A 15,342-nucleotide genomic window follows, 5' to 3' on the forward strand; every position below is an offset into this window, starting at 1 on the left:
CCAATAAAATCTATCTTAAGATGATTTAAACAACTTGTCAAAACTGGAATAGTCATTTCTTTTAAAAAAAAATTTAACAATATGTTTGCTAAGGTTGAATTCGTTTGCAGTAATCTAAGTATTAAAAGTGCCGTGTTACTTGAATGATCCGCCCCGCCCCGCCGATTGTACCTACTCTTTATAAAATCAGCTCATACCAAGTTTTAATGTTCATGTATAAAATAAAGATATCATCTAAAACATTTCAGTCTTGTTTTGAAAGATTAGTGCATAAATACCCGACAAAATTTTTAGATAATAACTACATCGTCCCTAAATATAATTCAAAACAAATTACATATTCAATTCAATATCGTGGACCTTATTTGTGGAAAAAGTTTCCTAATATTGCAAGTACGAAAAAAATTAGTATACAATAGTTTAAAAATAAATCGAAGCAGGTGTTATCACTTATGGATTTTAACATATCCGATTTTAAATGCTTCTTTTAAACTAAAATTCAATTGTATAAAACAGAATTTATAAACTTTTTTTTCCATCAATTCAGTTGCGGTGTTTCCTCTAATATTTAAAGTTATTGTCGAAATCTAATTTGATTTCTTGAATATATATATATTTTTAACTATTAATGAATTGTTATTTATTTTAATTTTATTCAAATTGGTTTTAAAATATACACAAATATAACAGTTTTTGTAAATTAAGCACTCTTTCATTTTTAATTTTTCGTTCTTTATTTAAATATTGTTTAATTACAAATTGTTATATATTTCATTTTCATATTTTTCAATAAGTAATAAGTATTTTTATTGAAAAATATGAAAATGAATTATATAACAATTTGTAACAAAGCAATATTTAAATAAAGAACGAAGTGTGGCTTTTGTAAATACGTGCTCTTTAATTAATTAATTTATTTTTTGTATTTCTTTTTCACTTTTCTTTCGGTTTTTCTTGTTTACGTGATTATTACTCATAACATGAATATTTTTCTTAAAGTATTTCTTAAACTAATTGTTATTTATTTTTACATTTAAAATTTTCAATAAATAATTTGTAAAGTATAAATACGGTACGTTGTAATTGTAAATACGTACGATAGGGGCTCGGTGATGAGACAAAACTATGTTTTCTGCTTGCCTTATTTATAAACTTTTAAATTGTAAAAGTTATTAAACGGCGAAATAAACAAACAAAACAAAAAAAGAAGGTGAAAACAAAAGAAAATCTTGTTTTCGTTATATCATTTTAACGGAGCAAAATTTTTTAAATCTAAAATTATTTTCGGAAATAGCAGAAGATTTCGAATACAAAGACAACCCTTCATTTTTTAAATGCCTTCTTAAACTTTTCAGGTTCATTACCTGAAAAAACCCTGATTTTAAGGGCTTGTTGGAACTTAAATATCTTATAAAACCTATTATTTAAATAAATTTATTTTGATACTTTATAATTTTCAAATAAAAAAAAATTAAAAATTTTTAAATTATCTTTATTTTTAGTGAGGATATTTCAAAATATTCCCGATAAGTGTCCGCTTTGCATATTTTGAAACCCTAAACAGGCTCAGAATAGGCAGCGTTATGCGCAACCTGATTGGTTGATTTTGAAAAAGAGGCATGTCAGCGTTTGTTAAAATCAAAACACGTTAAAAAGCGTGTTAATTAATAGAAACGAAAAAATAATCGCACAGAAGAATGAAGCAATAATAACGAAAAAATTATGATTTTTTTAAATCAAATTTTGTACGTTATAGTTCTTATAATTTTACAAAATTTCACAAATAAAAACATCCGTGATTTTCTAAAAATTGAATATTTTAAAAAAACAGTTTGTTTTCCTAACGGTTTTGATAACTCTAAGGCTTCTAAAAAATCATTGTAACAAACTATAAAACAGATACTTAACAGATAAAAGAAACTTGACTATGCTGCGATTTTCATACGAAAGATTTTTCAAAGGAGTTTTACAATTTACGAAGTAATATAAATAGAATATTAATGACTTGGCATGATTTTTTTTCACATTAAGTTCCCATTAATCCTATTATTTTGCTAGAATATAAAAATAAAATTTTATTACTTTAATCAAACAAATCAACGTTCAACTCATTATGATCAACAAGTATAAATAAAGTATTTCACCAGTAGTCTGGTACAAGTGAATATAAACTTTGTATATGAGTAAGCTTCAAAGTAATTCTATTTTAAGAGAAACACATATATCATGGCGTACTTTATAACAGGCCTATTCACCGTGCGGATGACGTCATAAACTGGAGGCGAGTTTTTTTAAACAGAAAAAACACAACTAACGTGAATTCAACTTGAAATTATATTTCCAATCCAAAAAATACTAAATAAAAAAATACTAAATAATTTTTTTTACAAATATAATAAATTTATACATAAATTCAGTATTTATGTTGGTTTTTTTTTTAAACTCAGTGTTAAATAACAATGCTATTTAACACTGAGTTTCAAAATTTTTTGTTTTGGTTCTTTTTCTGATCTTGGTGAGTACAAACTACAATAGTTTTTAAAAAATATGTTCGAAAGTATAACACCATGTTTTCTATTCATATTCAGTTGATATGATTCTGAAATAAGCATCATTAGATTGCACAAAGAAGAAATGCATGTATTATCAGCCACTTCACGAAACATTATATAGCAATATATAACCCATTGACATACACAATCACCAGGTACAGTTAATCCTCCACGATTGATTTCGTCTGTAAAATATCGGAATTTCTCATAATAAAAGCATGAGTCATCTGAATCTTCATCATTTCGGACAACATACCCAGCTATATAAATCAGACTCATTTTAACATCTATAGATACTATATTTTCTAATTCTGGTAAGTTATCAAATATCAAACATTTCTCTTCGTTCATGTAAAAACCACATCTTTCACAAGAATGTCCTGATGTAGTAAAATCAAGACAATCACCATTATTGTCTAATTGCAAAAGTAGTTTTGTCTTTAAAATACCAACTTTCTCTAATACTTGTTGTACAGTAATAAAATATGTACCACCTGATCCTTGTCTGAGTTTCCCAAACTGTTTTTCTAAAGGATCAGTGGTAAATGTTCCAAGCAAAACATATTTATGATTTGTAGACAAGAGAAACTTTGACAACTCAACAAGACCATTGCATGTGTGATAGAGACTTTTAGAAGTATCTTTTGTGAAACTTTTACAACAAACTTTTTGAGAAGAACACATTTGTTTAGCTAAGTTTCCGAATTCTAACAACTTTTGAAGATTAAAATCACCAGGAGAAAATATTGCAGCTTTGTTTGGATCACGCATACGTATATCTGCATAAGGGCTATGAACATTTACAATTCTCCAAAATTCAATTATTATTGAAAGAAACAAAATAGTATCATCAACATTTTCCAAGTCTGGATGACATTTTAAGGCACAGACTGTTTCTTCACAAAATACTTTCAGACAAGTTGAAACTTTTTGTCTTTCAATTGGTTTGGGGAATACAGCAACATCAGTAAGTTTAGACATTTTAATCATTTGCTTTGATTCTAATTTATGCAATGCTACAATGTGAGACCACTTAGCAACTTTTTTTTCCTTATTAACATAAAACTCAAGTTCCTGAGTCTTTTCAGTTATCCAATTATTGCGAATATTTTTTAAAAGGTGCACAAAATCATATAAAAGATAAATATTATCTTTTGTTCGCCAAGGTACGCCGCCTGTGTCAAATTTCTTAAAAAAGGCCTGATTTACCCTGTTACCATCACAAACTATACATACAACATTACCACCTGCTGCTTTGATGGCCGATAAAAGAAAGTTAGTTTGTTCAAAAAGAAAATTTGAATCGGTTTCACGTACTGGAAGCATTTTACATAGAAATTTGGGTCCACCAAACAAAGTAACCACCATAAAAATCAAAACAGTATTAGCAAGAACATTTGGATTGTTAACTGCTTTTCCAAACACTGTTCCCCCATGGTACTGCAACATAGTTTTAACATAAACTTCATCTAATAGAAGAATACAATTTTTATGTCTAACGTCAGATAAGTTTGAAAACACTTTTTGTAGAAATATATCTTTATGAACAGATTTTACTTTCGATGTTAGTCTTGTTAATGTTGTAATGCTAGGAAGTTGAAAATCTTCTCTGAGACGATTATATGTAGTACGTGACATTGAAAAATATTCAAATGCTCTTATTGTTTCAACAGAATATTTTTTATCTGTGACAAGTTTATCACCCATCGAAAATAGTTGCTGTTCAATAATATTTTTTTTACTGTTTATCTCATAAGCATTTAAAAATCGAACTGCTTCTACAATATGTGACCATCTATTTAATATGGTAACTCTGTTCTGCGATAGTGTTTTTATTACACATTTGACTCCACAGTGAAATGCTTCGTACTGAAAATTATTATTTATTTTCAGAACAAATAATGGCACACCGGTGTTATGAAAGAACTCTAATGATTGAATAAATACTTGATTGTCTGTTTTAGTGTTAAATAATAGATCAATCCCATTAAAGTTGTAACTTTCTATGTTCGTTTTCAGATCATTAAATGATTTTATAACGTCTTTTATATTGAAAGCTGATAATTCGTCAGGTTGAACATTTCTAGATTCAGCACGTGATCTTAAAGTAGTTCTAGGACAACCAGATGGTGAAGGTATTACACTTGGTTTCACACACGTAAATACAGATGGAGGATCACGAGGTCTTTCTTTTCCATAGTCTTTTGTTAAAACGTATCCAACAGGCCAGTGCCTTTCACAAACTACGGTGTCTTTTTTATCTGGTATATTTTCTCTTGGTATAACTGCCAACCACCTTTTTCTTTCTTCTGGTATTCGAGGAAGACGAAAAGTTTTTTCTTTGGAACTTTGATCATAATTTCCATTACAATTAGTGACACAGCATTTACGACCCATGTTTAATACAAATTTAAATTTTTAACTAAATAAATAAATAGCAAGAGCTTCGACGCTTAACAGAAAATATGGTTTCACAAATGTTCGCCTCCAATTTATGACGTCATCCGCACGATGAATAGGCCTGTTATAAAGTACGCCATGACATATATAGATCTTTTCAAGTTTACTTTCACACATCTTTTTTTGTCTATTTCTTTAAATTAACAACAGATAAAAACTCTATTACCATATAAATTTCATTGAAATTTTGAGATTTTACGAGTGAAAATTATCTTGATCAAACAGATTTCGATACCTTTCAAATGCTCAGAAGAGTACTAAATTAAAATTTCTGTGTTGACATTAACACAAGATTGTATTGATAAACTTAGTTTATCAATATTCTGAAATATATTTCGTAAATCCATAGTCATAAGAATATATTTCTTTTTTGCTGCTCTGCTTGTTTTGAATTTAATTAAACTTTTCAACAAAAGCGCACTTGCCTCTTTTTCAAAATCAGCGAATCAGATTACTAATATTTCGGCCTATTTTGAACCTGAAAAAGACTTTCAAAATATGCGTCCGGTTTTTGCGGTTTAATGTAGTTTTACTAAATAGTATTTAATTAATTTTATTTTAAATCTTGTACAATAACTATTAAAAAGTTTCTAATTTTAAAAAATTACTTGAAAAATATAAAAAAGAGATAGTGTCACCTTAGCCAAATGGTTCTATAAACTAAAAAATAAATAACCAAAAAGATAAAAAATCGTATATATCTTGTTATAACTTTTAAAGTAAATACGATATACAAAATTGTCACATAATCTAGCTACATCATTTAAACTAAAATAGCAAACAATATTGTTCTAATATATAATAAATATAATTTAATTGTAGAGAATTTTTTTTACAATAAAAATTGAATTGAAGAAAATAAGCTATCAAGTTAATATAACGAAATAATATGCTAATGTCAATTTTCTACATATAAAAAGTTCTAATAAAATTTTTTATGAACTTTGTCTTGTTGATTTTTATATAACGCATAACCTACAATAATAACTATTTGCGTACATAGAAAAAAAGTAAAATAGCTAGATGAAACGCAACTTGGACAAGACTTTTTGTTATCTTGATTCTAAAAAGTAAATAAATATATATATATATATATAATATGTATATATATATATATATATATATATATATATATATATATATATATATATATATATATATATATATATATATATATATATATATATATATATATATATATATATACACACACACACACACACACACACACATACACTCAAGTGTGTATATATATGAATAAAGAAAATACATTTATCTTAACATGTATAATATTGTATAATTAAAAGAGTGCTCAATAGATAAACTAGAGCTATATAGCATATATGTTATTGTTACCTGCAGAACCAGGAATAAGCTAAATGCTTATGTTTACAATATAATATAATTTAATTTGCAACTCTGAGTTTCATGTGTTACCACAATCTTCAGGCAAGTAGTAAAATTTATATCGTAGCGAAATTAAATTTTACTATTTGCCTAAAGATTGTGGTAAGTATCCAGTAGCATCCAGAAATATCCAGAAACATTCAGAAGCATCCAGACGCATCCGAAGCTTCCAAAAGCATCGAAAAAAGCATCTAGAATCTTCCAGAACAAGTTCACATAGGTTCATTTTACTATATGAGAGACATGTAAATCGACATGTAATTCAGTCAGCATATGAAAGTTAATCAGTCAGTATTATCAAGACAGTTTATCGAAGTGAGTTTTATCAAAGTGTTTTATCGAAGAACATCAATACAAGAAGTGAAATACAACAAGTGTTTCATTACATCAATACAGTCCACATCCAACCAAGACGTTGTGTTCCACAGAGCATTATTGTATCATCACAAGGTAAATGTAGCACGGTAAGCCTTGAGATACGTGATTATTTATTTTTATTATTTTTATGACTTCAAGTGCAAAAATGGCTCCCGACAGTCTTGGATTGGAACTAAGAAAGAAAATTATTGTCGATTACGTAAGTGGAATGTCACAAAAAAGTATTTGTGATAAATATCGCGTGAAAAAATGGACCGTATCAAGACTATGTTCCAAATATCGTTTTACGGGGAAGTTGGCAGCAGATATTAAAGGTGGAAGACCGCGTTCCACCACTTCTAGAGAGGATTCTATGATCGTCAGATCCGTCAAGAAGGATCCATGGATATCATCAGTCGAAATACAAAAGCAATTAGCGCTGCCTGTATCGGACCGAACAATCAGACGACGTGCTGTTGAAGCCATATTGTTTTCTCGACGCTCTGCAAAGAAACCGCTGATTTCACTAAAAAGCCAGAAGAAAAGACTCCTGTTTGCTACATCTCATATTGACTGGAGTCTGCAGAAATGGCGAACTGTCCTGTTCAGTGATGAATCGAAGTTCAACATCATTGGGAGCGATGGCATTTGCCGTGTACGTCGACCGGCCAGAAAACGCCTCAATTTACGTTACTGCCATAAGACCGTGAAGCATGGTGGAGGCAATGTAATGGTCTAGGGGTGTTTTTCTGCTAACGGTCTAGGTCCAATACATCGAAACGATGGAATAATGGCCCGTTTTATGTATAAAAATATTCTGAAAGATGTTATGCTACCTCATGCTGAATGGAATATGCCAATAAAATGGGTTTTTCAGCAAGACAACGATCCGAAACACACTGCAAAAGTAGTCAAGCAGCGGTTTCAAGACAACCACCTATCGGTGATGGATTGGCCGCCTCAATCTCCGGATCTTAACCCTATCGAGAACCTGTGGGAGATCGTCAACTGCAGAATTAATCGTGAAGATGTTCGTAATAAGGATCAACTGTTTGAACAAATCCAAAAGTCCTGGGCAGCGATACCACAAAGTTTCATCGATCACCTGATCGAATCTATGCCTCGAAGATGCAAGGCTGTAATCGACAACAAAGGATTTGCCACGAAATATTGATAGCGAAATACAGCTTGGTCAACATTTTGTCGAGTTGCACTTGTTTTGTCCAGAAGGAAATCAACTTTTTTTAATACTTATGATTAATTTATTAATTTTCGTGTACAAATAATGAACTTTGTGATGAATAAAACTTGAAGAACTTTGTCTCTAAACAGTTACATAGATATTTCTCTCAATTGAAAAAATGCAGCACTTTTATATAAAGAAACTAAATTAGCATTATTTGGTTGCACTCGTTTTGTCCGATACTGTATATATATATATATATATATATATATATATATATATATATATATATATATATATATATACATACACATGTATATATATATATATATATATATATATATATATATATATATATATATATATATATGTATATATATATATATATATATACACACACACATGTATATATATATATATATATATATACATACACATGTATATATATATATATATATATATATATATATATATATATATATATATATATACACACACATGTATATATATATATATATATATATATATATATATATATATATATATATATATATATATATATATATATATATATATATATATATATATATATATATATATATATATATATATACACACACACACACACACACACAAATATGCATACATACATCATACATACACATGTATAAACTGTGGCAAGTCCTAAAATTTATCTAAGTAATAATATAAGTTATTTCCGGAAGAACTCTAAATAGAACAAGAAGTTGAAAGTTCATATATTTTATAAAAAAGAATATTTTTATGAAAAAGATCAGAGCAAAGTTCTTTGTATCAGACATAAAAACGTGGCTGGTAGACTAAATATAAGGGGTGTATAATGAATCTTAGGTTTAAATGTTAGTATATAGTATTTACGCAAAGTTATCCAAGACAACTATTAATAAATACACATACTTTATGAGTTATGTTTACTTAATCTAATCTCTAAGTCTCAATATCATGTATAACCTAGAAAATTCTAGCGATGATCAAATTTATATTCTAAAAAAATACGTATATAAAAAAGTGAGTTAAAAGGTGCGAGATAAAAACAAAGATGAGGGAATAAATATAAAAATCAATAATAAATCAAAAGAACAATAAAACTGCAAACTTAATATACATACAAAAATGTGTGTTCTGTGAGGGTTCTATGTAGGAAAAAACTGTGCTAAGGGATGGACAAAAAAAAAAACCCCCTTCCACCTCATTAGATATATATTTTCAATGTATAAAATTGCATAAAATTGGTTCTGATGACTAGGTTTGTTACATTTAAATTTTCATTTAAAATTTTAATAAAGTTAAAAATTAAAGTACACAGAAATAGATTGAAAAGCAGCAAGAGAAATAACAGTGTGAAATAATAGGTATAAAGGATGGCTTAACGATAAAAAATTTAAGAAAAATGAACCAAAAATACTCCAACAACATTTAAAATGAACAGTGACATTCAAAATCATGCAGAATCCACAAAGATAAAAAAATTATAGAATGCAAATATAGTATTTTGCCAATCAGAAGACAACCAAAAGTGTTATTGTTGCTGTTAGAAAACCAATGCTGATGGCCAGGAAAAGCTCACAAGATTAAGGTCGAGTAAGGAGAGAAACTGGTGGTCTTTGTAAAAATGAAAGCAGATAGTTTTCAATTAGTAAAGTAATTTTGAAGTAATAAATAGAAAAAGCAAAGTTCTAGTTAAAAGATTTAAAAAGGTGTGAATGTTGGTATTCAAAACTTTAGATTTAAGGAGTAGGTGTGTATAAAATTTATAGAGGCCAAAACTAACCAACACATCTATATAGAGACACTATAAAACTGCTTGGTTTCACCAGTAAACATGCTGATTGATTAAAACAAATGGTGTTTTTTCAATTAATTAGTTTCAGCAGTAGACACGTTAATTGATTAAAACTAATGGTGTCAGTTTTAACTAGAAATGCTGCCTATCCAAAGAACTCATACATTCAATAAACAACTCATACATTCAAATGAATGAAATATACAAGGATGAAAAAAAGAGTAGATTTATTGTCCTAGCTAGCTTGATCATCAGATTTGTATCCAATCAAATTTATTTGGGGTTGGATTGACATTGTGATAGCCAAGGTCCGAATAAGATCCGGGCAATAATTAGATACCATTTGAAAAGTTCTGACCAAATTTGCAACAGTCGATGCAAATAACACACACACACACACACACACACACACACACACACACACACACACACACACACACACACACACACACACACACACACACACACACACATGCACCCACAAACACATACACACAGATTTATATACTTTATCTAACACAATTTTTTAAGAATAGAAAAAGTAGAACAACAAAATAAAACAATTTTACCTTTGATATTAAATGACCAACATTTTCTAATATTGTTCTTATATTTTGCTCTATCTGCTCCAGCTTTTTTACATCACTGTTGCTGATGCGAGATCTAAAAATATTAAAAAAAAAAAAAAAGACTTGCAAAGGTTATGTTAAATATACTATACGTAAATAGAAATTGATGAAATATTTAATCCTTACGCAATATCTTTTACATATCTATGAACATCATTTTGTAAACTGACAATGTTTCCAATATCCTGTCGCATACTATAATCCACACTTCCTCCACTATTTTGTTGCTTACTTACAGCACTATGCAAGTTATTGACTTCCTGGGTCAGCTCACCTGTCTTACCATGCAATGCACGCATAATTTTGTGCATTTCTTGTTGTGCTTCATACATTAAACGCACATCACGCTCATAAACTGTTTCATACTATTATAAAAATATTGAACAAATATATTAAATATATTAACCAAATATATTAAACATGTAAAGTATTAAAAAAATGTAAAACACAGGAACAAAGTATTATTGCATGATAATTTGAGTCAACTTATCTACAAACATTTTACACAAAAAAAAAGTATTTTAAAACCTTTTCTTCTGCTGGTTTTTTATCAGGATGATCTTTTTTAAACTCTTCCTTTTGAGTTTCAAGTTTTGAACTAAATTCACCATATTGTTCTTCATACTTTTTTCTATCAGCTTCATTAATACTCTTCTTTTTTTGCTAAACACAAAAGCAATACGATAAAAATTACCAAAGAATATTATAATCAATCATTGCAAAAAAAAAAAAAAAAAAAAAAACCAATGTTAACATACTTCCTCAGTAAGTGGGGGTGTAAGACTGTGGGTGAGAAACTTCAAAACGTCATGATCATCTAAAAATGAATGGTCTTAATACAACCCTATTACTAAACTATTATTATTAACTTACCTTTGCAGAAGTTTAGTATAGACTAAAACAGTAAATAAAATTATTTATAATATATATATATATATAAGCTTATATACATATAAATAAATGTATAATATATAAGCTTCCTTTCAATAAGGGTTTGTTAATAGATGACACTTTCCATGATGCTATCATTTCTTGTACCTAGGGCCGTATAGTTTGCTTGTACCTAGGACCATATGTGCATAAAGAATTTGCTTGATGAGGTAAATTGTTGAATTTTGATAAGTGCAGAATTTTTTTTTCTTGCAGTTATTGTTGGCACTTTTTTTCATCTTATGCATAGACTTATTTATCAATTTTGCTCTGAACTATTAGTCAATTTTGTTATTTAATTAAGTGTTGCAATTAAGTAACACTAGATAAACTTGTTTAAAACAATTTAAACAAAGATTTAACAAATTAAACAGATTAAAACAGATTAAAAAATTTTTATTCAAACTTTTATTTTTGTTTATGTTTGTTTATTTTTGTTGTCAATTTATATTGGAGTTAAACCTAATTTCCAGCGAGTGGCCCTAGATACAATAGCTAGTGGCCCTAAGTACAATTAAAAAAAAGCTTATTGAACCTTATGACACTAATTTTTAAACCCTTACCCATTCTATACCAATTAACACAAAAAAGTTAATTGATAAGCTTGATTTTATTCATAAATTTAGACGCACAATCAAAAAAGTCTTATACCTTGTTAATTGATAGTTAATTAGTAGTTTTTTTCCCATATTTCTCGTTAATCCTATTGATTTAGTCAAAAAACTTTATATAAATATGACTTACCTGGAAATAGTTAATCATTACTTAATAAATAAACAAAAGTTAAATTAGTTTTGCACTAAAAAGACGCAAAAAATGGGCTTAAGACATATCACTCAAGATGAAAGATGGCAAATTATTGCTCACATCAAAGAAGGAACCCAAAGTAATAAAGAAATTGCCAAGTTAATTGGAGTTTCTGAGAACTGCATTGGGACAACGAAGCAAAACAAGGCCAGGTAGACCCTTGTCAACCACCAGAAAGGATGATAGTGCCCTTTTTAGAGCTGTCCGAGCTAATCCAAGAATTAATTACAAAGAATTGACCACAGAATTCAATACAATGCGAAATACATCTATTTCTCAAAGCACAGTCCACCAGATACTTATCAAATACAAGATTGGAGTCTACTCTGCTTTAAAGAAACCACTCCTGCGTCCATATGATAAACAAAGTTATAAAATATGATAAACACATTGTTAAAAAGTTATAAAATATGATAAAAGTTATATAAAATATGACAAAGTTATAAAATATGATAAACACATTGTTCTATTGTCTAAGACCTTCTTTCACAACACCATTTTAGTCCATATGACTAAAATAGTGTCGTGAAAGACGGTACTGGACAATAGAACAATGGAAAAACTTTATGTGGAGTGATGAAAGTAACTTTGAGCTTATCAATCACAAATTTAACATAACAGTCAAAAGAATGGCTCATGAAAAGTATTACGCCAGGTACATTAGACTAACTGTACAAAGTGGAGGAGGCTCGATAGGAATCTGGTCATGCTTTATTTACAAAGGTGTTGGTATGTACCAAACATACACCAGAAGAATCAACTGCAGAATATATGTAGAAATACTGGAAAACAACCTAACTCCATTAATTGACCTGCTTATGCTCAATGATAAACCGTGGAAACTTCAACAAGATGGCGCTTCAACAAGATGGAATGACAGTGAATTGGCAAAGGTTCAAATTTCCACACTTGGCCAGCTGAAGGACGTCCTTAAGGAGACCTGGTAAAGGGTCCCAGAAGCGATGTGCAAAAATCTTGTTGAGTCTATGCCTAGAAGAGTTCTTAGTTGTATTAAAGTAAAAAGTGGATAGACAAAATATTGATTGGTTCATACGCCTCCTAATGTATCGTAAGAATAAGTTTACTGACAAAGTGAAAAAAGTTTTCACCTAACATTTCTAAACCCCCCACCCTCACTCTGCCCCTCTTATTATCTAAAATAATCAATTATTAAAAAATTTTCATGCTTTTTCATGCATCAATTATTAAAAAAAATTTTCATGCTGTCATAAAATATAAAAGAAATAATAATAATAATTTTAACTGCTGTCATGAATATTGACACCTACAGACTTAGTAAACTTACTAAACACCTACTAAACTTAAACATGAATACTTCAAGTAACTTGGGCATTAAAAAAGTTTTAAAGAAGTCAATTTGAAACAAACAAAAAAAATTTAAAAATAAACCTCTGTTCTAAACACATTATGAACATATAAAAGACATGTACTAATTGAACATTTTGTCAGTTTATTAATTCTTCCCCTATTGCATGTACACTCCCAGCATGTTCTCCCTATTTAAGTCAGTTAATGTATGTACACTATTCCTACTTAAACCAGTCAATGCATGCACATCAATTATCAATCAAAATTAAAATAACAAAGATATGAGACTTATTACAACATAAATTTTACTGTAGTAATATCTAGTTGAAAATGCCAATGAGGTAAAATGATAATTTCATGTAGGAAAATACTATAATTGATATTATTGTAATTATCAATATTATTATTAATAAAATTATCACTTTTTAAATTAATTTAAATAGTGTAATAATTATAAACATAAAAATTTTAAATAATTATTTTAAACTATTATTTTTATTATTTAATGTAATATACTTTTCATAATGTATATACAATTCATTAAATATTTAATTAGATCCAGTTTGTATCAATATCTATTTTTAAAAAAAATTTTAATTTACCTGCTAAACCACCAGTAGCTGCTGTAACACCAAAATAACCACTTTTTGGAAGTTTAACATTTTCTGCTCTCATGCAAAGCTCATAATCATCAGATTTTTCAGTCATGCCAGCATGATAAAATACCTTAAAAAATTATTTTTTTATTCTTTACCTATAAATTTTAAAACTTTGCATAAAAATAAAAGAAAGAAACTTACTGTGAGCACATTATTATAATATCGAATTTTCGCACGAACTGGATATGGTCGATTCCTGAAGTCTCGCATACAGCCTCCAAGTTGTTGTTTGTTTCCATCTCTTAAAATAATTTGCATAATAGTATATTATTAAAAAAGGGAGAAAGAAGGTAATTTGCATAGCAATGCTATATATAACATAATATTATGTATAACATTAAAAAAGAGAAGAAAGAAGATAAAGAAAAGAAAAAAGTCTTCAGGTTTTTGAAAAAAGTGTTGCTTTAATTTTTTTTTATGCTGTAATCATTTTCATTTAGTAATTCAAAAAATAAGTAACTTTTTGTTGCATGGAAACTTAAATACACTAAAGATTGTGCTGCTGTAACTGAATCATACATTATATTGAATAAAACAAGAAGTTTATTTAATTATTTTTTTCTAATTTAAGCCTTAAACTGAATTAGAAAACTAGTATTGAGTAAATAAAGCACAGAGCCACAAAGAAGCCACAAAAACTGAAAAAATTAAACAACAAATATAGATGTTCACAACTTGGCCTGACAACTCTAACCAACCCTCATAAACAATGTAATCTCATAATAAAGTATAAAATTGATACTAGCATCAACATAAACAAAAGGCACTTTTCCCTAGACACAATTCTACCAAGAGCTAACCACATGGAGAGACTTTACTAAGACTTCAAATCATTACACTTGGTCAACAACCGCATCTAAAACAAATCGTTATATTTTTTTAGACTAAATTAACTTTGTTCCTGTGAAGTGAATAAAAATGATTTGATTAATTGAAAGATTTGATTTTGTTTCAATGATCTTGCCACACCAAACTAAAATACTTAATTGTTAAGACCTTTTTAAATCTCTTTTTTTTTAAAAGTTATCATTTTTTAATAACAAAAGAAACAATACTAACAGACACATCCTTTTACTTACAAATAATATTTAAAATGAGGTTAACTTTTGCTTATTCTCTGCAGTTAAAACTATTTTATATGATTGTTTATATATGGACACAAAAAATTAGTGTTTTATAGTTTTGAAAAAATCATATATAATCAGGC

The 15,342-nt window shown here is 28.3% G+C and overlaps 1 protein-coding gene across 1 annotated transcript in view; it reads right to left on the bottom strand.

The window, feature by feature from the left end:
• Positions 1-5,696: 5,696 nt before the first annotated feature.
• The window catches only part of LOC100211467 (protein ERGIC-53), a 51,124-nt gene continuing 41,478 nt past the window's right edge, over positions 5,697-15,342 (bottom strand). Inside the window, exons 5-11 of the mRNA XM_065806138.1 lie at positions 14,277-14,376; positions 14,079-14,202; positions 11,169-11,227; positions 10,939-11,073; positions 10,537-10,775; positions 10,351-10,444; positions 5,697-6,075 (exon numbers count right to left, since the gene is read on the bottom strand). Coding sequence (XP_065662210.1) covers positions 5,935-6,075; positions 10,351-10,444; positions 10,537-10,775; positions 10,939-11,073; positions 11,169-11,227; positions 14,079-14,202; positions 14,277-14,376 — 892 coding nt within the window. The 3' untranslated portion in view covers positions 5,697-5,934. The remainder of the gene's footprint in view (positions 6,076-10,350; positions 10,445-10,536; positions 10,776-10,938; positions 11,074-11,168; positions 11,228-14,078; positions 14,203-14,276; positions 14,377-15,342) is intronic.

Source organism: Hydra vulgaris, chromosome 09 (assembly GCF_038396675.1).
Source record: "Hydra vulgaris chromosome 09, alternate assembly HydraT2T_AEP".
In the NCBI taxonomy this organism is placed as follows: domain Eukaryota; kingdom Metazoa; phylum Cnidaria; class Hydrozoa; order Anthoathecata; family Hydridae; genus Hydra; species Hydra vulgaris.